The sequence below is a fragment of the Ornithodoros turicata genome, chromosome 1 (genome assembly GCF_037126465.1).
Source record: "Ornithodoros turicata isolate Travis chromosome 1, ASM3712646v1, whole genome shotgun sequence".
Lineage (NCBI taxonomy): Eukaryota > Metazoa > Arthropoda > Arachnida > Ixodida > Argasidae > Ornithodoros > Ornithodoros turicata.
The window spans coordinates 99,655,550-99,679,891 of NC_088201.1; the positions used below are offsets into that span (position 1 = coordinate 99,655,550).

Genomic DNA, 24,342 nt, shown 5'->3' on the forward strand with positions numbered 1-24,342 from the left:
GCACAGTCGCCCTCACCAGCGCCGTGTGAACTGCGAGCAGGGATCGCTGATCACAGCCCCATCCTGAGCCAGAAAGATGTTGAATTGCGGGGAGCCATCGCTGCACTTTAGTTTCAAGGTGTTTAATGTGGCGAGCCCAGCGCAAGTCCAAGTCGATTACCACGCCAAGGAAGCGGTGGAAGCGTACCGGCTCAAGCTACTTGGCACCAACCCAAACAGGGAAATTGGTCATAGCTTTGCGCGTGAAAGGGAGCTCGACGCACTTTTCGGATGAAAGGTCCATACCAAGCTGTGTGAGGTACGTATGTACATTATTTAAAGCGAGTTGCAAGCGGCGCTGTATGGCTGGGCGTGATTTTCCTACTGTCCAAAGGGCGACGTCATCTGCATACACGGAAAACGGCGCTTTGCGAGGAATTACTGATTGTAGGCCGGCCATCACCACATTAAAGAGTGTCGGACTGAGAATACTTCCTTGGGGGACTCCTTGAGGAACAGGATGTTGAGGTCTTTGGCCTTGGGACGTACGGACAGCGACAGTTCGGTCCGTAAGGAAGTCTTGGAGCCAGATGAAGAGCCGACCGGATACCCCAAACGAGCGCAAGGCGTGCAGCACACAGATGTGCGAGACGGTATCATATGCGCGCTTGATGTCGAGGAAAACCGATAGGATGATCCGCCGGTGGGCAAAAGCATGTTGGACTGTAGAAGCTAGGTCGAGAACTGGATCCACGGAGCTTCCCAGCCATTTCGTGAGGGAACGCACCTTGTTTTTCGAGTCACCAGTCGAGGCGATGCAAAACCATTCTCTCCATCAGTTTGCCCATATACAGCTTGTTAGACTAGCAGGGCGAAAGGAAGATAACGCATTTGGGGGCTTGCCTGGTTTCAAGATGGGAACAACCAATGCCTCCTTCCAGGTAGATGGTAAAGATCCTTGTTGCCAAGACGTATTATACACATGAAGGAGAGCTTAGAGTGACCGTGCGTCGAGGTTTCGCAGTGCGGCATAGGTGATTTTATCGGATCCCGGGGACAAGCCGGCGTTCACAAGCTTCAACGCTGCCTTTAGCTCGATTAGTGTGAAGTCGCGATCCATAACTTCCGGTGGACGGGGCCAGTCGGCCAGTTCAGCCGTCAAACTGTGGACACAACTGCGGTGTAGCGGTGTCGTCGAGGCAGTTGCCGGTGTCGTTATTACCACACAGAAATCCGTCGCTAGCGTGTTTTCGTCTACACCCTTAACGATAGCCAAGTCCGCGAGAGGATTCTTTTGAGGGGGCGCCTCCTTCAGAGATCGGATTGTCCGCCAGATCTTCGTGGCCGGGTCAAACGGTGAAAGATGGTGACAAAACTTACGCCAACGCTTCCTGTCCTCTTTCTTAAGTTCTCGTGTTACTTTAGCTTTCATGCGGCGGTATTCCACAACGTCCGTAAGTTGCCCTGTCCGACGAGCCGTTCTTTCTACTCGGCGACGTAATGCCCTAAGGTGGTTAATTGCTGGGAAGTGGCCGACATGTCCTGTTACCCTTTTAGACATGACCACCGCGTCCTGAATACCGCGGCTAATTGCTTGGGAGAGAAGCTCTGGGGACATACCAGTGTGCACAGATGTTCTGAGGCCTTCACGAAAAAGTCTCGACTTTGTAAAAGAAATCAGTCCAGTAGTTGCTGAGAGGGGCAGTCTGTCGTGCGAAATATATCGAGGAAAATGACCGCTACCTATAGTGTCGACGTCCGTAGCGCACGACAAGTGGCGATTTATGTCGGTTGAGCACCACGGGAGGTCCAATACATCGAGTAACGTTGGACATCGCATGTAAGTTGGCTCTCGATTGTTGAGCAGGCACATGTTATTATTCTCCATTGCCTCCTACAACCTCCTTCCCCTACCGTCTGTCCTTCGGCTTCCCCAGGCCGAGTGATGGGCATTGAAGTCACCCGGCACGAGCGCCGGGGCTTCCAGAGAACCAAGTAAGCGTTCGAGGTCACTCCACGGGACCTGTACCGCGGGACGTATATAGATACTCACGACCGTTAACAGTATGGGGCAAAGGCGGATCCTGCAGGTGATATAACCATAAGAGCGATGACAGACTGACCCGATGGGCGCAGCAACGAGGTCATTACGAACGTATAGCGCTGTTCTGCTCTCAGAGGATTGATGAGATCGATAGACGGCTTAACGGCTATGTGTAGAATCCATGCCGTGTTCGCATACAGCTATGAAAGGGAATTTGTACTGTTGTAGATGTAATTTGAAATCAGGGAGCTTGTTACGCAGGCTTCGAAGATTCCACTACGTCGCCATGACCTTTCTATACAATTAACGAATGCAACAACTCAGGGAAAAGAGGCGCTGACGCCAGGAATCGAACCTGGGTCTTCTGATTTCCGGTCAGATATGCTACCACTACACCACACCAGCACGCCGTTTCCCATGAGCCATTGAGTGCCGCAAGTAGGGGGGGACGGACAACCAACCACGCTATTCCCATTCTCTCTTACATCTTTCTCACTCACTCTCTCATTCATACACGGCCAGGGCGATCTGTAAACGACGTAAAAACGAGATTTGGCCGAAGCAGACCACACTTAGGGACGACACAAACAAGTAAGCCTCATACGCCCGGAAATTGTGGTGTAGTGTAGTGGTAGCATATCTGACCGGAAATCAGAAGACCCAGGTTCAATTCCTGGCGTCAGCGCCTCTTTTCCCTGAGTTGTTGCATTCGTTAATTTCCGGGCGTATGAGGCTTACTTGTTTGTGTCGTCCCTAAGTGTGGTCTGCCTCGGCCAAATCTTGTTGTTTACGTCGTTTACAGATCGCCCTGGCCGTGTATGAATGAGAGAGTGAGTGAGAAAGATGTAAGAGAGAATGGGAATAGCGTGGTTGGTTGTCCGTCCCCCCTACTTGCGGCACTCAATGGTTCATGGGAAACGGCGTGCTGGTGTGGTGTAGTGGCAGCATATCTGACCAGAAATCAGAAGACCCAGGTACGATTCCTGGCGTCAGCGCCTTTTTTTCCCTGAGTTGTTGCATTCGTTAATTTCCGGGCGTATGAGGCTTACTTGTTTGTGTCGTCCCTAAGTGTGGTCTGCCTCGGCCAAATCTCGTTGTTTACTTTCTATACAATGCCGTCATGGTGATGCAAGGATAATGCCTCCAGTGCCAGAAGCGCTTGGACCTCGGGCAGTTGCGACGCACCAGGAAAAGCAGAGACAATTGCCTTAAGGGCAGCGAGTACCGCCGAGAAGAGTCCCAGAGAAGGCACATCTTCAGGGGCTGATGAGGGTAACTGTCTCCTCGTGCATGCTGGTTCGGTCACACTGGCGTAAGTGTGTGTAATCTGCCTTGATGGACGATGAGGCGGTGGGTGGCTGCTTGTGATGGGCTTAGCCGCGATTGTGTTCAGCGACCCTCGTTCACCTCGTGCAGATCGAGGGGGTAGTGCAGGAAATTCTTGTGCATTTGTACCAGACGGGAGTGTGGCACCAACACCCCTAGAAGCGTCAGAAGTCGTAGTGTCCGGTCTTGGTGCCTTTTGGTGGCGGAGGTCTTCACAGGACATAAAGAAAATGATGCGGGATGGCTGGATTTGCAGTGAGCACACTTTCGCTCTCTTTTATTGTTGCAGTTTTATTGTTGATCTCTGGTGAGGTCCGGCGTATATGCCACACCGTGTAGAACCTCGGCAATTACGTGCGATATGGCCAAATCGTCGGCAGTTATAACACTGCATGGGGCCTTCTATGTACTCTTGGACTGTGAAGGTCTGAAATCCGAGGGCAATTCGGTGGGGAAGACGGCGCGTGTGCGGAGGGTAGGTTCAAAAGTCAGGATAACGCTCCGTAACGGGGTGAACACATCACTGCCATCTTCTGCCATGGAATGCCGAACCTGTCGCCGTCCAGATAACACACCTGCGTCTTTGAGGTAGAGCACGAGGTCGTCGTTCGAATACTCTCTGGGAACATCATATATCTTGCCCGTATTTCTGGCATACGATTGGGGTATTGATGGTATCACTCACATCATCAGATGCCTAAGTATTACGATACATTGTGGGAGGATGATCTTTACCTTCGCTGTCTGCTTCATTATCATCGGATGGTATGGGGTATTGATGGTGTGAAACAATAAAGACACATACTGATATTTAAAATGAAGTTCAGCAACAAAAAGAAAGAAAAGCACTTGTGCATGTTGCAGCTTAGTCTCGCTATTCTGCAGTCACTACATGATGTAACTGGCGTACACAACATGGGCGTGGATTCTAATTCTAACAAGTAAGCTGAACAACGACAGACAAATGACACAGAGCAATATTTTCCATGCTCATTTGAATCTGAATTTCGGGGTCCTCAACACTGTAAGTCATGACCATCACATGACTGATGACTTTTTCAGCACACATAATTTTCCAGCATTAACTCACATCTTGTATTGCAAAAAATAAATAGCAATTCAGGTAGAGGAAGTACTGACGCCGGTGTATATGAGCAAGGCCCATGATGTCGAACAGGCGCAGCGACTTGGTGATGCTGCTACCAGAGAAGAGGATTGCCGAGCACATTGCGATATTGCCCACAGGTTTCTCATGAACAAGTGGCTGGCTGTTCCACTGGTTCCTGTGGCCATTCTCACAAGTGACTGCAGCTCTTGCAAGCGTTCCCATTGTTGTGAGCTGCACGTTTGTGAGTGATGATGAGCACCCGGTGCACACTTGTAGGAGTTCTATAAGGCTGGAGCGTGCCACGATGGACATGTCGGGCACTGATGAAGGCTGCGCTACGGAGCTGAGAGTAATATTTAATCTTACTGACATGCCAAAACTTCAAAAGTCATACAACTCCACACTGTGAATAAAACCACGCTCCAGGAAATGTATCACAAAATTCTTCCCTGCCTTTGCTATTTTGTTACAGCATCTCTGCTATAATTGCAATAATAAGAGAAAGTGGAGAGTCAGATGACAAGATCCCATTGCTGTAAAGGGATGTAAGTACTAACTGCTTTCTTGCAGATGATAATGAAGCAGACAGCGAAGGTAAAGAGCATCCTCCCACAATATATCGTAATATTTAGCCATCACCATCCAACTCATCAACAAGAGCGCGTATCTACCACATCTATTGGCCTGTTTGGGAAGCAATAATCCAAGGGATGGTGGCAGAAGGTTAGGTAATGTACAGGGAGTAAAAAACTATGCACTCACTGTCCATCACTGTCATAGCCAAACTCCGACCTTCATATGTTGGGTCAAAGCACAAAGCCTCTGACGTACATCAGATGGCAGTGAGATATCACTAAGGCCTCATACACAAGTAGTATAGGACTTGTGTTAAACTACGACAGGCCCACTCAGCAACCTGGACCCCTGGGCCCTGCCCTGAGCCCTTCGCGTATTTTTCCCCGCACGGCGCGTGTGCGGAGGGTTGTCCGCGTGCTTATCGGCGGGGGGAGGGCTGCGTGCGCGCTTACCGTCTCACAGCCTGGGTCGACTTCTTTCGTCATTTTTCAATCTGTGCCGACTTCAATCGTAATTTTTTTCCAGCTACAACAGGTGTGCAGTAGGCTGTTTACATGCAAAGGATAGCCATACACAAAAAGTACAAGTGAAAATATATTTATTAAAATCAATAGTGCAAGGAATTATGCTGTGACTCTGTGTGAAGGAGAAAAACCCAGCCAAAAAACCTGAAGCAGAAGAAACACAATACATGTAACAAAGAATATACTTATTACAGGCATGATGCAATAGCATTGAATAGGTATCACAGATCAAACACAATATTTTTTATTAACTGTAATCATACACACAAGTTTACAATGAATCAGAAGGGATAGCACATTTAATCGAAGAAGATGTTCTTAATCAATACGATTACAATCAAAATTACAAATCTTATTATAAAAAGTCTGAGATGCGAGAACCTGGTAGATGTAAGTAATTTCGAGCACAATATGGAAGCTAAGTTTAATATTCCAATATGACACAATTATTCAATTTCTATTTAATTGAATAGCGCAGACATAAGGAAATAATTCGAATCAACACATAACATTAATAGAGAACCAATCATCCAACATGTAGGGAAATAATAGCTACACCATATCAAAACGAGAAACGATCACCACATTTAATCAAAGAAGATGTTCTTAATCAATATGATTATAAACAAAATTACAAGTTGTGTTATAAAAAGTCTAATATTCCTATACGTGAGAACCATCAGTGCAATAGCGGGAAGTTCTGATAGTTGTATGTAATTAACTGTGAACAGCAGAGACCCTGGAAGACTATGGGACACGATCACAAGAGGAAATAAAATCTATACCACTACAAAGAAGTTATTCTTAATCAAAACAACATAGTAATCTATCATTCACAAAATCAGAAGAAAAAATCAAACTCATCAGAAAATAGATATGTTAAAAATGAACTTCACCACACAGCACGCTCCTAGCCAACAAACAGAACTAATGATATCTGCCCTGATTTGTTGAAGACGGGTGCCAATAGATGTATGGAAGACCACGGAACACGAATAACGCGAACACAAGAAGAAATAAAATCTATACCACTACAAAGAAGATATTCCTAATCAAAACAACAGAGTAATCTATCATTCAGAAAATCAGAAGAAAAAATCAAACTCGTCAGAAAATAGACATGTTAAAAATGAACTTCACCACATAGCACGCTCCTAGCCAACAAACAGAACTAATGATATCTGCCCTGATTTGTTGAATACGGTGCCGATAGATGTATGGAAGACCACGGAACACGAACGACAAGAACACAAGAGGAAATAAAATCTATACCACTACAAAGAAGATATTCTTAATCAATATGATGACAATCAAATTACAAGTTGTATTATAAAAAGTCTAATATTCCTATACGTGAGAACCATCATTCCAATAGCGTGAATATCTGTCATAACATTTCGTGCGCAATAGGGAATCTCAGTTTCATATTCCAACATTACTCAACTTTTAATTAATCCATTTCTTATTAAGTGAACAGCATAGACGTAAGGAAATAACGAGAAACAACACAATCAACAGCTACAATTAATAAAGTAGCCAAACCTGCGCACCATCCAACACATAGAGAAATAATAGCTAATCAATCTATCAAAAGGCGAAATATTACACTATAGCACAGACTTAACGCTGAAGAACAGAGGAACACGCGGCGACACGTAAACAACAACAGAGGAAAATAATCTATCATTGAACCATCATAAAATCGACCAATATACAATTTTCATTCTAACAAACACTACGAACCTTGATGGAGGTATCCAAGACGTAGAAAATATGCACTGTTTTCATCTCGGTTTTCACTCTTTTCCTCAAAGCCGGGAAACTTTATGTCTCTATCTATGTGACCATAGCACCGCGCATGCTTTATCACTCAAAGGCTTAGGGGCTATATTACATCGTCCAGCAAACGGGGCGCTCTAGAGGTCAGATAAGAGAGTTCAAAGGCGATATATTTTATTGTGCAGCGCAAATAGATGTCGATATCACTCGCGGGGATCACTATCTTTTCACATCCTTTCCTTGAAACGGAAATCTTTCATCAAAGTGGTTGTCAAGTCGACTAAGTTTGTAGAGATGCGATATTGTTATTGAACGTGTAGAGAAAGTCCAAATTATTAATTGGTAGCAACGATACTCAATCAAAAACGAAAAACAAATTTAATTACATCAATTTTTGTAATATCTTGCAACAGAAATTTCTAATGAACCACACAGAAATATCAAATGTGAAATACAACTCAGAGTTATGAGGCATTCCCATCTTAGAGGTACTTACTTATGTCGATCGAGTGAACAATTGAAACAAATACAAGACAATAATTATTTCAGGCAGTAAGTTCACAACTCATAGAATATCGGTCGAGTGAATACTTGAAACAAAGTCAAAACAATAATTCTCACGACAGGTGGAGATTATAGCATTCTAAACCAGATAATAAAATTTTAATCAATAAAATAAACATAGATATGCTCTTAATTAAGTGTAGACGTGCACTTGAAAACAGAAGAGACAATTGCTCTACATTGAAAAGATGGACAGATTTTGTACTCGATACCATAAGTCATGGGAAGATGTGATAAAAATAAAGGGTCACCCACGTCGACGAACCCGTTTCCAAAAAAAAAGCAACACGCTCGCGTGCGGTACCGCGTTAACGCGTCAGGCGCAGAATCGCGTTCGGTTTCGGATACGGCATTGGGGAAACGCGGCCCGGCGTGTTGCCGAAACGTCTTCGAGGACGCGGGTGACCCTTTCTCGAGTTTTAAGTAAATTTCGTTCGAAAAATATTCGTAACTTTTAATATCCACGACATAAAGAATTCGCATTATGTTATAGTGTATATAGAAAATACCAATCCATTCGATTAAATTCTCTGTCATCGTGAAAGAGTGCTCGTCAAAGTGAGCGAACTAAAGCTTGCGTATTGTGAAATTACACATTCTACAACACTGATCATAAATCGCAACACCTGTTCAAATTTAGTTAAACTCTTACTGATGTGTGGTAGTTACCACTTCTCCTGAATGTGAATCGATAAATTTTATCGTTTAAGCCACAATCAAATATCTTGTATAGTATGTTTGAGTATATGCACAATTTTTTAATCTATATCTTTAAAAAAATGCAAGAAATAGCGTGCAGTTTTGACTTTGAAAATTTAAAGAAGAAAATGATCTTTAGTGTGGAATTTGCGTTTTACAACGTTATGAGCTAAACACTTATAAAATTAAAGTATGGCTTTTCCATTTGTAGTGCCCGGATGCTATGACACTAAAATAATGTGTTAGTTTTTCTGTATGGCCACGGGAAATCTCGAGTATATTTTGTGAATTGGATCTACGTTTATGTGTGACCTGCGCTGATCTGCTTATTATAATTAATATAACATATCTTCCGCTGTGTTTATGCATAACGCTCATCTTCATTGTATACTGGTTAATCATTTCTAATAGCGGTTGTGTGATCCGTTTCTCCCAAAATCGGATTGCCACTTGGAAATTATTTCATATACGTTTGTGTGCCTTGTGTTAGGAAGATTACGTGATTAGAAATGTAGACTTCGCCTGCACATCATGCTTGTAAAATCCTCTATTTGCATCGCGGCATTTGATAATAGATTCGCTTTTCGCGAATGCCTCATATTATCTCGCAGGCAGTGAACCCGAATGCAATTGTAAAAGTTGATGACACTGTGTCGCGAACGCTTTGACTTTTCCCGCCGCAATCAGTTATCTTGCCTTATTTCCCTTTTGCCCTATCTTGGACGGCTCATTTTTCCTATCCAGTCATACAAATACACAACTTTGTTGGCGAAAATCAGACGCCTTTTCTTCTTTTACTACGTCTGGGCTAGTGCAACTGTTTGAGAAATATACATGCACAGTGGAATTTAATTCCTGAAATATTAAAAGTCACAAAAAATTAGCGTTTTGTAATCATAGACTGATGTATCATGCCTCTAAATTTCAATGACCGATCCTTCTCCGGCAATTCTATCATTCGGATGTTGAACTTGTACAGAGTGTAGTCAAGTAAAACCTATTTGGTGGTCAGCTCTGATTCCATATGAGAATTCTTACACACATTGTGAAATATTCGTTTCCTTAGCGATCACTGTTCTCAGTCTAGCCATGCTAAATGCAAGGTGTTTTTTCATTGTGATGCGTAGAATTCATTATTATGATGACAAATATTACATTTGTTGTTTCCGTTACACACTTGTTTATTTCGATAAATTACAGTTCTATTTCAAACTCTGAAGTTTTCGTTTGTTGTCTTCATTGATGAATTCCGAAGACATTAAATAGTTTATTCTGATTATTGGGCGCTTGAATCCAGCGTTGATTAACGCAGGCGCTATGTTGTCGCCGTGTTTGTATTGCTTCAACAACTTGCACTTTGTCGCGATGAACTTGCACAGTCTCTTATTGATGTTTCCTTTCTTTGTATGAAGATTCTTGAATGGCGGACAAGATAGTATTAGATGAAAATCGTCCGGTGGTCCACCGCAATTGATATGTTTGTTGAGTTTCAACAGGTGATAATACATCAGACCTTGCATGACAATATTGAACTTCTGTTGATTAGACATCGTTGCAGAGACTGGTAGAAGAAAATAATTGCGTTGCCGTGGTACTGGAATATATCACGCGATAAGTTTTTATGTACTTTCCATCTCAGATGTGTGTAATTTCAACAAATCCGTAATGAATCGTGCGATATAGACCGCTTGTATATGATAATTTGATTCGACTGCTTTCTTGATGAATGCAATGCCCATTGCAATGATTACAATTACATCTGGTCTAGTGTATTTCAATTCTTCGTTAGCAAACATTGAAAACTCCGCCATCAATCCCAGTGGCCCTTCCGACATCGATGTGCAGATATTTTTATAAGTATTGTAGATTCGGCATATAAATTCTTGCACCTTCAGTTCTGTAGTTTGTACCATATCTCCGAATACGACCATGTCTAGCACGTATTGAAATGCAGCAATAATGAAATCGTTTCGCGGCTCCTCCTTTTCGAAACAGTTTTTTATCACATCTTCCCATGACTTATGGTATCAAGTACAAAAGTTGTCCATCTTTTCGATGTAGAGCAATTGTCTCTTCTGTTTTCAAGTGCACGCCTACACTTAATTAAAAGCATATCTATGTTTATTTTATTGATTAAAATTTTATTATCTGGTTTAGAATGCTATAATCTCCACCTGTCGTGAGAATTATTGTTTTGACTTTGTTTCAAGTATTCACTCGACCGATATTCTATGAGTTGTGAACTTACTGCCTGAAATAATTATTGTCTTGTATTTGGATCAATTGTTCACTCGATTGACATAAGTAAGTACCTCTAAGATGGGAATGCCTCATAACTCTGAGTTGCATTTGACATTTGATATTTCTGTGTGGTTCATTAGAAATTTCTGTTGCAAGATATTACAAAAATTGATGTAATTAAATTTGTTTTTCGTTTTTGATTGAGTATCGTTGCTACCAATTAATAATTTGGACTTTCTCTACGTGTTCAATAACAATGTCGCATCTCTACAAACTTAGTGGACTTGACAACCGCTTTGATGAAAGATTTCCGTTTCAAGGAAAGGATGTGAAAAGAAACTGATCCCCGCGAGTGATATCGACATCTATTTGCGCTGCACAATAAAATATATCGCCTAACTCTCTTATCTGACCTCTAGAGCGCCCCGTTTGCTGGACGAAGTAATATAGCCCCTAACCCTTTGAGTGATACAGCATGCGCAGTGCTATGGTCACATAGATAGAGACATAAAGTCTCCCGGCTTTGAGGAAAAGAGTGAAAACCGAGATGAAAACAGTGTATATTTTCTACGTCTTGGATACCTCCGTCAAGGTTCGTAGTGTTTGTTAGAATGAAAATTGTATATTGGTCGATTTTATGATGGTTCAATGGTAGATTATTTTCCTCTGTTGTTGTTTACGTGTCGCCGCGTGTTCCTCTGTTCTTCAGCGTTATGTCTGTGCTATAGTGTAATATTTCGCCTTTTCATAGATTGATTAGCTATTATTTCTCTATGTGTTGGATGGTGCGCAGGTTTGGCTCTCTATTAATTGTAGCTGTTGATTGTGTTGTTTCTCGTTATTTCCTTACATCTACGCTGTTCACTTAATAAGAAATTGATTAATTAAAAGTTGAGTAATGTTGGAATATGAAACTGAGATTCCCTATTGCGCTCGAAATGTTATGACAGATATTCACGCTATTGCAATGATGGTTCTCACGTATAGGAATATTAGACTTTTTATAATACAACTTGTAATTTGATTGTCATCATATTGATTAAGAATATCTTCTTTGTAGTGGTATAGATTTTATTTCCTCTTGTGTTCTTGTCGTTCGTGTTCCGTGGTCTTCCATACATCTATCGGCACCCGTCTTCAACAAATCAGGGCAGATATCATTAGTTCTGTTTGTTGGCTAGGAGCGTGCTATGTGGTGAAGTTCATTGTTAACATGTCTATTTTCTGATGAGTTTGATTTTTTCTTCTGATTTTCTGAATGATAGATTACTCTGTTGTTTTGATTAGGAATATCTTCTCTGTAGTGGTATAGATTTTATTTCTTCTTGTGTTCGTGTTGTTCGCGTTCCGTGGTCTTCCATACATATGTTGGCACTCGTCTTCAACAAATCAGGGAAGATATCATTAGTTCTGTTTGTTGGCTACGAGCGTGCTATGTGGTGAAGTTCATTTTTAACATGTCTATTTTCTGATGAGTTTGATTTTTTCTTCTGATTTTCTGAATGATAGATTACGTTGTTGTTTTGATTAGGAATATCTTCTTTGTAGTGGTATAGATTTTATTTCCTCTTGTGTTCTTGTCGTTCGTGTTCCGTAGTCTTCCATACATCTATTTGCACCCGTCTTCAACAGATCAGGGCAGATATCATTAGATCTGGTTGTTGGCTAGGAGCGTGCTATGTAGTGAAGTTCATTTTTAACATGTCTATTTTATGATGAGTTTGATTTTTTCTTCTGATTTTCTGAATGATGGATTACTCTGTTGTTTTGATTAGGAATATCTTCTTTGTAGTGGTATAGATTTTATTTCCTCTTGTGTTCTTGTCGTTCGTGTTCCGTGGTCTTCCATACATGTATCGGCCCCCTTCTTCAACAAATCAACGCAGATATCATTAGTTCTGTTTGTTGGCTAGGAGCGTGCTATGTGGTGAAGTTCATTTTTAACAGATCTATTTTCTGATGAGTTTGATTTTTTCTTCTGATTTTCTGAATGATAGATTACTATGTTGTTTTGATTAAGAATAACATCTTTGTAGTGGTATAGATTTTATTTCCTCTTGTGATCGTGTCCCATAATGCTCCAGGGTCTCTGCTGTTCACAGTTAATTACATACAACTATAGGAATATTAGACTTTTTATAACACAACTTATAATTTTGTTTATAATCATATTGATTAAGAATATCTTCTTTGATTAAATGTGGTGATCATTTCTCGTTTTGATATGGTGTAGCTATTATTTCCCTACATGTTGGATGATTGGTTCTATATTAATGCTATGTGTTGATTCAAATTATTTCCTTATGTCTGTGCTATTGATTGATTGATTGATTAAATTGATTAATTGTTGGAATATTAAACTTAGCTTCCATATTGTCTCAAAGTTACTTATATCTATCAGGTTCTCACATCTCAGACTTTTTATAATAAAACTTGTAATTTTGATTGTAATTGTATTGATTAAGAACATCTTCTTTGATTAAATGTGCTATCCCTTCTGATTCATTGTAAACTTGTGTGTATGATTACAGTTAATAAAAAATATTGTGTTTGATCTGTGATACCTATTCAATGCTATTGCATCATGCCTGTAATAAGTATATTCTTTGTTACATGTATTGTGTTTCTTCTGCATCAGGTTTCTTGGCTGGGTTTTTCTCCTTCACACAGAGTCACAGCATAATTCCTTGCACTATTGATTTTAATAAATATATTTTCACTTGTACTTTTTGTGTATGGCTATCCTTTGCATGTAAACGGCCTACTGCACACCTGTTGTAGCTGAAAAGAATTACAATTGAAGTCGGCACAGATTGAAAAATAACGAAAGAAGTCGACCTAGGCTGAAAAATGTGAGCTGGCAAGCGCGCACACAGCCCTCAGGCCACGCGCCACCCACCGGTAAGCGGCTCCACCCGAGCGCCGCCCGCCGGGTGCGGGAAAAAATACGCGACCCAAGTCGGCCAAGGCTCAAAAATGTCGAAAGAAGTCGGCCCAGGCTGAAAAATGTGAGAGGGTAAGCGCGCACGCAGCCCTCCCCCCGCTGAAAAGCACGCGGACAACCCTCCGCACACGCGCCGCGCGGGGAAAAATACGCGCGGGGCTCAGGGGCAGGGGTCAGGGGTCCAGGTTGCTGAGTGGACCTGTCGTAGTTTAACACAAATCCTATACTACTTACACAGATGTATAAAATTAACCACATTTATGTTTTACCACTAAATTGGCACTCTATAGCCTTCGTTAGTTTTGTAACACAAAAGTCATCATGGTGAACATATGTATTCAGTATGACAAGCCCAACCACGCCATGCTTTTTCAGTGCAATATGAACCGTACTGACAAAATATGCATGATTGCACAGTTCATTACCTGGGTTCCTACTCAAAACTGACAATATCGGCTTTGTCATCATGTCTTGGTGATGAAACTGACAAGGAAAAAGGTGGAAGCTCCGCAGCAGGTGTTGATGATCTAGGGAGAGCTTAGACACTATCGGATGGCTTAGGAACTTCCACTATGACCAAACGAGGTGAATACTCTGTAGGCACTGTCTGAGTGGTTGCATCTTGTGCGGGTGGTCTCCATTGTGTGACTGTAGGCTTTCCTCCAAACGTCTCTCATCTGTCTGTGTTGCTGCATTTTTCATTGCATGCCGAGGCCCTATGAATGGGGACGGAATCGCAGTGGGCAACTTACATTTGCGAGTGACTAGTTTGACTGTGTGCAAAATACTTTTTTCAGGACAATAATGACTTGGTATATTCCACTTATACACAAACACCGAGGTATAGTTACATCATCAATGTCTTTTAACCAAACCGATGTTTGGAGTAAAAATTGTTAAACATGCAAGGGTGAAATAAACAGCTAGTTTGCATCTGACGACCAGAATGCAAAATGTGTTGTAGTTAGTCAATATGGTTTTACAACGGGTATTTGCAGAGTTTCAGACCCGATGATGCAGTATTAACAGATATTGTGCCACCTTTGTCACTACCTGAAGATGCAGTGTAATGCACACCAGACTCCTGGGAGTCAGGGTTGCGATACACCTTGGAAAAAAGAACCAGAATACATCAGCGCGTGCAGGCTTTGTCTCATCTGTATATTTTTCTTCCAAGTTCCTTCTGTCGACTGAACTACGAAAACACAGCACACATTTCCCCGATACTGCCCATGCAGTTCACCTGCGAACTTGACTACGCCAAACCAAACTCGTGCAAACTCGTGAGTACCACTCCGGCAGTGAGCGCAATACTAGTTTCAGGAAATGTGCCGATGACAAATATTGCGGCTCTATACATATTTTTCTATTTTTACAAAGCAGAAAATTATTCTTCACCATACTCACTTGTCTCTTCAAAAGGAACTGGCACTGCACCGTGGCCTTGCTCCTGCGCATCAATCAAAGATGTGGAGCAAAGAATATGTGAACCTGAGATGATCAGGAAAGTTAGGGACTTACGCTATCGCAGCTCGAAGAAGCTGATGTTGTGCTGAGACCAAACGGAGGATCAATGAAAACCGAAGGTACCGCGTCAGATTTCAAGGTGTGGCTTCGTCTTTCCTGGACGAGATATGCGCAGCTCCCGCTGAGGTCTGTCAGACTTTTCGAAGCAATCCGCAGTAAAGTCCTCGGAACAGAGGTACTTTGATTCCTAGAACTGCCACCAGGGGCGACGAACCTTTGCTATCCATAGCTGTCAACGCTCGCACTTCGGAAAACCGAAAAACGGTACTCCCGTTGTGTTCTCTTTGCTGTTGTTGCAGTGAACCTGTGTCCTCCCATTGCCACAAACGTGTTCAACCTCTCCGTATTATTTTTAGTCTGTCCAACTCGAACTCAATCGTGTTCAGCGACATCGAAGTAGCAAAACGGCGGCACGTATTGAAATATCGAAAGTACGAAAAGCCACTGGCGACTGCTAGACAGGCGACAGGCGTCCGAGGCACGGCGGAGCAGACATCGGAACTCGACACCGGTGACGTCACCAGTGATCGGAGTGCGGCTTTCAATCGGGGGTCGTGTCCAATGTTCAAAATTCAATAAAAAAAATGTTCCTGGGGCCGAATCCAAAGGAAAGCTTTTGCATGGTGGCTCCAGGAAACATAAGAAATCGTATAACAACGCCCGCGAATTTGCATGATAGATCCAGACAGCCCCTTTAATGGCACTTCGTAGCGGTCTTTGCGCTTCACAATCTGCTGCTCAAAGATTACGAGATCGGGTTCCTTGTTACTGCCCGATAAGCCTGTACAGGTAATGACCAACGTGTCGATTTTCCACAATACTATTTGTTCACAGGCCATATCCACGTCTACACAGCAGAGAAAAAGTGGAGCGGCTGAGGATTCAACGCGGGAGCCCCCAACAGCTGACCCTTGAATAACCCAGCCAAGTATTGTTTCTACGGCCGTTAGGTTGTCTGTAAGACGCAGGATGTTTCCGGAAACGAGTCGCCAGTAGTAATCAAATCCTACTAGAATATCAACATCCTGTGAGGAACATGATGTCGTTGCGGGCTGCGAGGCGCGTCCTTCCAAAAGGCGTGCCTGATTATAAGCTTCGCACATCGGAAGCAGCGACACGCTGTGCTGAGGCGAGGCGTTTCTCTTCTGGCGTTATGCGCACTGCACAGACCTGCGTTGCGTGATCATTTCCGCGGCATAAGGCGTAAGCCCTTTTTAACGTTTGTGCGCCTGTGCGGTGTGCGCCATGTCCTGGCGCTCGTTGATCGTTCACAGCCGTAGGCAGGGCGGGTGCCGAGGCTAAGGAAGAGTGCAAGCCGTCCGCATTGTCCTTGTCCCTTTGGGCAAGCCGCTGACGGTCAAGAATCGCTTCTTCTCTGCTATCTAGTAGATCTGTATAAGGTCAGGAGATCGCACACCTGAGCAGTCATCGAAGATATTCTTGCCCGACCAGCTGCGTGGGATGTAGAGTCACTGCTGGACGCGTCAGGTTCGCGTCTCCTCTGCTTGAATTGCACAAAAACGTCGGTAGGTATGCAGCGGGCGAAATCTCTGAATAGGAACATTGTATCTCGACCGTGGCGCCCCCAAAAGCTCCAGAGCCTTGGTGTGGCGCGACACTTCATCACAGAGATGACGGAGCTGCACTGTTTCGTTGCTGGTTTGAACGGTACGGACCGAAAGCTGCGATCGCAGTCTGATAGTTGTCGCTGCTCAGGCTAATCCCATCTATAGTGCGCATGGTGCCTTCTGTGACATATATTAGAAGGTATTTGAATTTCTCAACGGGGGCTAGGGTGGCGTTGTGATGGATCGTGGCTTCAGATGTTCCCAGAAGCGTTGCCATACCTGCAACTAGCCCCTGAGTTTGGGAATTCGGAGTCTGGGCAAAGAGTTGTTACGACTTGCCTGGACAGATGCTGCAGTCTGAAGGGTCTCCGGGCTCGGGTGATAACCGCTTCGGGCTGTTTTCCTTGCTCCAGTATCGCTTGGGTCTCCTCGTCGTACATGTTTTCGGCGCCTGTACCCTGTACCTGTGCCTGTCATCGCCTGTCATGCACCTGTATCTGCGCCTGTGCGGCGCATGTTTTGTACCTGTTGTCTGTTCAAGAAATTGGCGTTTGAGGTCCTCCAATTGGTCCAGTCGGGAGAGGTGTTTCAGGCTAACTTCCACCTCGTCTACCCGAATGACGGGCTGAGCGAGCATCTTGCTGAGATGAGTAATGGTGCGGGTGATCACGGCCGCGGATCCCCGCTCGAGTCAGTCGGCGGCGGTCAGTTTGCGCATCTCTGGGCATCGCAGAGAGAAATCCTAGTGCCCGGGTTTCGGCACCAGTGTTCCGGATGGGACTACAAAGTATGACTGCTCGTCGGGATGCTGGTTCAGAAAATGTTATTCCTCCTCTTATTCGTCGTTTATTAGTGTGCCAAGGTAATCAGTTTACACCTCCCCTCGTGCAGGTGGCAGTGCCCTGTACTACCCCTCATCTTCCTCAGCGACCGAAGCTTTCAGGGCGGTGTCGGCGAGGGAGCATAGTTCCGGTACTTCGTGGGCTTCGATGGTAATTGTGTCGCCGCCATAGTGGCTGGAGAGCTGTAAAGCCACACGTTTGCTGTGGTTGCGCGATGGCAAGCCAGTCTGACCTAAAGTGAAGACCGTGATGGGTTCTGGGCCAAGCACTGGGCACCCGAGAGCGCGCGATGCGTCAGAACGGACGTAGGTTCGGTGACTGCCCGTGTCGAAGAGCACGCGCACGAGAATTTTAGATGATGGCCCGTTGGCCCACACGCGAGCCGTGTGCAAGAGGATCGGAGCTCCCGATCTGAGGCAGTTGGCTCTTGTAGTCGGTGGGTTTGACGAGATGCGACCTTGGCTGTTTGGTATCCCTTGGGGGCTCGTACGGGAGCTTCATGACGGGATCCCTGGATGTCGCAGAGGATAAACAGGTCCCGTCGCTCACAGTGCGTACAGGTGAACGAACGGCCGGTGCTACAATCCTGGGCATAGTGGTTGAATTTTCTGCACGTAAGGCAGCAACGGCTTGAGAGTAGAAGCTTGCGTTTTTTGCGCCGGAGGCAAGATCTGGCATTCTGACACGACGTGGTATAGGCTTGCGCAGGATCACTCATCGCGGCGTATTGGTGGTCGAGTTGTCGGCGAGCGACAAAGCTGCCGGCGGATTGTCCGGATGGCCTACGTCAACGTTGGATCGGCGTGGTTCTGGCGCTCTCAGCGACGTCCGACGGTGGGCGAACTGGCAATCCTCGCGACTTTCGAATTGGCTTCGAAGGAATTGCAGGACGTCTACCACGGCTTGTGTACGCTTGTGGGATGGCACATCGTCGGTGGCAGATGTCTGAGGCTGTACCAGCCGGCCTTCGATGTTTCACTGGAAAACTTCGACGGCTAGCTCTTCCGGGAGACAGCGCAGGAGCACTCGGTATAGTGCCACAGCGTAATCCGCATATGGAACAGCTAGGTTTTATAGACACGAGATACAGAACTGGATGATGTCATAAAGGAGCAGCAGTTTATCCACGTCGTTGGATGGAAGATTAAAAATTGAAGAGGCTGTCAAGTGGCTGTCAATATGAGAAGCTCTCGGCGACCGAATCAGTTTTTGAGAGTTGCGATGGCAATGTCATAATTCGCTTCAGTGATGCCGATGCCTTCGACTGAGCGTTTTGCAGGGCCGGTCAAATAACTCAGCAGACATTTGTACTTCTCGACCTTTGCTAGGCTAGCGCAGTCGTGGAGAGTAGTGCTGAAATGGTCCCAAAAACCTTGCCAAGCTACGAGCTTCCCTGCGAACGTCGGCACGCGCAGCTTGGGTCGTGCCGCGGTTCGTATAGATTGTGACAGGTCGGGACGGGAACTATCCGACGCACTTGTCGGGACGGGTGGCGCGGGAGCGGGAACTGACATCTGTCTCATGAAGCGCCCACCCGTCGTAAGCATAATGAGGATGTCATCCTGATATTTCCTTGCTCCCAGATATTGGTCTTCGAATGCCTCATCACTGATGGCAGATTTGATGGCTGTGTCAAACTCTCGTAATTGCTGGGCCTTAACTTTCGAGTAGCTTGCTGAAGCTTTCTGCCTCGCCGACCGCAGTTTGGCCATCAGCCGAGTGACCGCTCCGCGGGCTTGTTGAGGGCGGTTCATGGCCAACGAATGCCTTATGAGTGAGAAATGGCTTGAGATCTCCTGGGTTTCGGCACACAGAAAAGGTAAAGCGACAAGTATCAAGGCGTAACCATCGATCTTTTCTCGACGAATAACAAAACAGAACTGAACGGGCGACCTCGCGCCCATGTTCCCCCATAAACGTCGTCGCTTTTCTACCAGCGTCGTCATATAGGGGATGCATTTCTTGTCTAAGAGTACACAAAAGCATAGTTCCAACGGGAACATCGAACATCGAACATATTTTCTTCGTTCAGCGTCCTCACCCAACGGCGACGGTCAGAGCGTGTGGGCTTCTCTTTAGCGCTCACCCGGCGAAACGTACCGCGTGGCCGCCTGCTGCTATGGTAACGACCGCGCGGAGTCAACGGAAACCAGCGAATCTGCGACGTGGCTTTGAAGACGCCACGGACGATTCAACGAGCGCCTACGCATAGCAGGCCGTACAAATGCGACTCCAAACGCGAAGTTACGAGATGGCGAGGAACCCGTGCTTTGGGACAAAGCATGTGCATCCGTCAGGTACGTTGATTTCGGAAAATTATCCGGGCAACCTCTGTCTTCCTCCTACTTGCTGTCGTGCTCCTGCCTTTGGTTATGAATGGCATAGAGAAGAGCCTTTCGACGGCGGCGCTAGAACAAGTCAACGACCTCCGGTACAGATGACAACTTGGAGATGTGGTAAATAGAGATGTGCAAACAACAACAACAACTTTACTTTGAAATGGAAAGCGGGGAGGTTGGGGAGTGGGGAAAGTGGGGAGGAGGTAGCAAGGTCTGCTCAGTGTTTGCCTAAGAAACACATAATTTCTCTTCATGGTTCACTTACTTTGATGGAGCCCACGTCCATCAGAAACTGGAACCAGTAGAAAGTGTTGGCCTTCAAACTGATGTTCTGCTTTTTGTTGGTTGCTTCTGGACTATTTTTAAAATAGCCGCAGAGGGTGGTACGGCAGGTAGATTTAGCGTAGAAGCCAAGTTCATTGTATGTGCCATTGCTGTTCGTCTGAGCGAAATCATCTCCAACAGCAATACGGATGCTGGACAGAAGAAGGACAGCATAAGAAACGACATAATCATTATAACGCAACACTGGGGAGAAGTACACAGGCGTATCGCTCATTTATGCAACGTACCAATTCATATTGATAATAATAATATTTACTTATTTCCGTACTTAAAGGGGGTAGGACGCCACAGTATTGGCGCGCTAACAGCAAGACCAGATGCCTCTGCACCGGCCAAGTCGCCACGACGTCTGGAGCAGTTGTCAGTACAGAAAATATGCATGCAAAGGCTAAAACTGACATATATGAACACATTATTAATAAATATCCATGATATCAGCACTGATGCATTTGCTGCATTTTGGACATTACATGCAAACGAGAATGTAACTGTTCAAGTTCATTGGCCAACCTTTTCAAATCAGCGATTGTCACGAAAATGCGTTATCATTTAACAGCACCCTACTTTTTAAAATATGCTAAATGGGGCACATACTTTGATATATTCAACTTAGTCGAAACAAAGCCTATGTGCGACACGTCCCGGTCTACGTCGTAAGGCAAGGAGTTGGAATCGCCGATGAGCTACTAGCCAGTGACCTTTCAGCAGAGATAAGCCACCAAATGCAAGGGAGTCATCCTTCCTGCTCAAGTTGCGGCCAATTCTCATGGCAAAATCATGCGGTGGATATCTGAGAGTACGCGCTGGTCTCTGGAGCTTCAAAAAAAAAAAAAAAAGGGGGCTGTACTCGAATTCTGTTATCTTAGATCCTTTCCGAAAATATTTGGTAAGACAATTTGTTAATGCATATTAGGTAATTAGCCGTCTGGTGCTCACATGCACTCTTGTACAGAATGTCCGCAAGCTCGTAAGCGTCAACAGCAGAAGCGACAAAGGCGCCACTCTTAGAGCTCTTTCGTAGAAAATTTGCACGCTATATGTACAGGGAGTTTTTTATCCTTTACATAATTTGTATAAAGAAGCTCCGAGAGCAGCGTATGTCGTTGCAGTTGAGTTATCCTGCCGAGCACGTTTCATGACTCTTAAAATATGGCTTTCAACGAGGATTGTCTCCCATTCTGTTATCTCGCTTTTGCCCGGAATCTCCTAATCAAACAGTTCATTAACAACAAACAACAAATCTTAGGAACAAATTTTAGGTAATTAATCATCCTGTCGTTACATACTCTCTTCTAGAATATGTACGCCTGGCCACAGCTCAACTGCAAAACTGACATGTATGCTGCTCGTATAGCTTTAACATTAGCATCCAAGTACGGTGGCATCCTAAAAAGCCAAAAGACACGACAACTGTTACTTTCGTCACTCAAACTGTCAATCAGAGATTCTAACCTACCCGACTACTGCCTACGACCTACCTACTACCCCGGCTACCCGACTACTAAGTTTATTTCTTTTTAACGACAACAACTCTTCTCTGGAATGAGTAGCTGGCATAAGTTTTTGTGGACTATCTAAAACTCCATATATATTTCAACATTCCAACGATATCTGGAACAAATAAACGCAGAAACTGAAGAAAACGACGTTGGCACAATCGGGAAAACGCTTCTTGCCTATAAATATGCCGACATTGGTGCCGGTTGATCGGCGGAGCTTTGCGGTTTTGCATTCATTGAATCAGAGGGTGATGAGTACCTTTTCGTGCGAAACTTAAGGTCATCGGGCTATTGTATCTGTGGGATGTCAGCGAGTCACACGAAGTATGGGATCCTTCGGCTTCCCAGTGGTGGCAAGGATAAGCCATTTCCAGCGTTTGTTTCAGTTATTTCGCAGTTTCCTGAAGTTATTTCATCAGGCATTGCACACATTCACTAAGGAATGTTGAACACAAGAGATGACTAAAACGATGACGTGTCATGTCGCTAACATCGTCTTCTACGCTTGTAGAATATGTTTCGCCCGTCAGAAGGGAAGAAAGCCGGCGCCAGCGTCGCCGTGCATTCAAAGAAAAAATGCCCAGAACGCGCAAACAAAACAAACAGTAGTGTTCTGCTTGCCTGAACACATGGAGGAAGGGAACAAGGAAGCACAAGGAGCGGCCCCTCCGAGAGTTTTCTATCGGGACGAGCGTAGCCACAGGGGTGACATCCAATGCATTGCTCCATAGACGAAAGCGTGCTGGGCTAACGCAATGCATCCTGGACAGGTCCTGGTCGCACGTCACAGCAAAAACGTCAAGGCACATGTGACCTTAAAGATGGCGGCGCCCGTGATCGGCGGCCAAACCGTTTGCAAACCATGCAGTTGTTGTCTCTGTGCGACGTTTTGGATGTTTTTTGATCACGGTAATTATTTTTATCCGATAATCTCGCAGTAAAACACGCAGTTTTGCGCATAAGGCATCGTACTGTTGACGACTTCCAAAGATGTGATGTCGACCGCACGTTAAGACCCACTGAGCCGATGCGATGTACTTAAACTAAGGAAAATGGGCCACCATGTTGCGGAGGAAGCACCGCATAGTTTACGCTGGCAAAATACGTTGATCTCTTGGCTTTGTAACCACGGAAATATGTCGGTAAGCGGCAAAACGACATATAAACACGGTCACATGACCTGAAAATGACGTTTTCTATGACGTACGACCAGGACAAGATGGCAGTTTTGCCAAAAGCACCCGCTTGAGGGTAGTTACAACAATGGCGGGTTTGTGTCGCCCCTGTGAGCGTAGCCGGCTTCGCAATGCATTCTGGGATGCTCCTGTCTACCACGTGACCGCTCACGTGACCCTCCAGACAGCACGGCGCCACCAGAGCAGACGACGCGAGCTGTAGTTGTGTCACAGTTCAGGTGGCAGTATTACGTTGAACGCGTGCTTGTACTTTATTTCTGTACGTTCGGATGTTTACTTTTCTATTAGAAGATCGGTCACAGTGTGCAGAACGCAAAAGGAGTACGCGGGACCGGAAACATCACGTGTGGCAACGGTGACTTCCAACGTATGTACGTTTCTTGGTGAAGTGGTAAAGAATGCCGTACTCAGAACGCTATTAATCAGATTTGTATAACAACAGAGGATATGAAATGAATCTGCGGCACAGTGTCAGGTCCAAAACGAACAGTTCATAATGACTGGAACACACACAGGCGAATAAACAACTGACCGCGTGTACTTACGAACGAAACGTGTTCCCATGACAGAGCTGGTCTCCGTTCAACGAGAGCCGCAGCCGGGACAGGAACACATTATACCATACGTCGTTTCTACGATGGTGCTCACATTTCCACAATAAATTACTTTCGAAAAGCAAAATCACACGGAGAGCAGCGCGAGAAACAAAGCCTTGCAAAACCGAAACTTTAGAGGGGATCACGTGGTGGACAGGACGTAATGGCGATTTTGAATAGAGCGACCGCTAGAGGGTGGCTACGCTAGTCTGGAGCAGAGCCGTATATTAAAAGGGAGTCTGGCCATTAATGGGTCATGCCTATACCTGAAGCTCCACCCACTTTCTCAGCTTTCCGACCAATGAAGTCTTGAAATATGTGGCGCTATCAATCAGCCTATCCTCACTATTTGGCCCCTTATCCAACATGGACAGCGCCATTTTGGGTGGCAAGTGGATTGGATGGGACTGAAATGGATACCTCTCGCAATCTGCAAAAGTAGTGGATTGTTGATGCAAATTTGATGAGCACCACCTAGGGAGCGTAAGGTACGTCGGGAATTGTCGTCTGCTTCCGTCATTGTACCGCTTCCGGCAGAACCACCTGCTGGGACACATTCTGTTGTCGGTATGATTTTTATCAAATCTACATAAATAGTTGGAATATAAGCGGCAAGAATGTTTATATCCAAGAAATCCAGCAATTA

General features: G+C 44.8%; 1 protein-coding gene and 2 non-coding genes across 4 annotated transcripts in view; 1 reads left to right on the plus strand and 2 right to left on the minus strand.

The window, feature by feature from the left end:
- The window catches only part of LOC135378508 (uncharacterized), a 131,899-nt gene that overhangs the window by 79,988 nt on the left and 27,569 nt on the right, over positions 1 to 24,342 (minus strand). For both annotated transcript variants that reach the window (XM_064611552.1, XM_064611551.1), the window contains exon 3: positions 20,326 to 20,536. In XM_064611552.1, coding sequence (XP_064467622.1) covers positions 20,326 to 20,536 — 211 coding nt within the window. The remainder of the gene's footprint in view (positions 1 to 20,325; positions 20,537 to 24,342) is intronic.
- On the minus strand, positions 2,358 to 2,428 carry Trnas-gga (transfer RNA serine (anticodon GGA)). The gene has a single exon. It is a non-coding gene; the product is annotated as a tRNA-Ser (tRNA).
- Trnas-aga (transfer RNA serine (anticodon AGA)) lies at positions 2,948 to 3,018 on the plus strand. The gene has a single exon. It is a non-coding gene; the product is annotated as a tRNA-Ser (tRNA).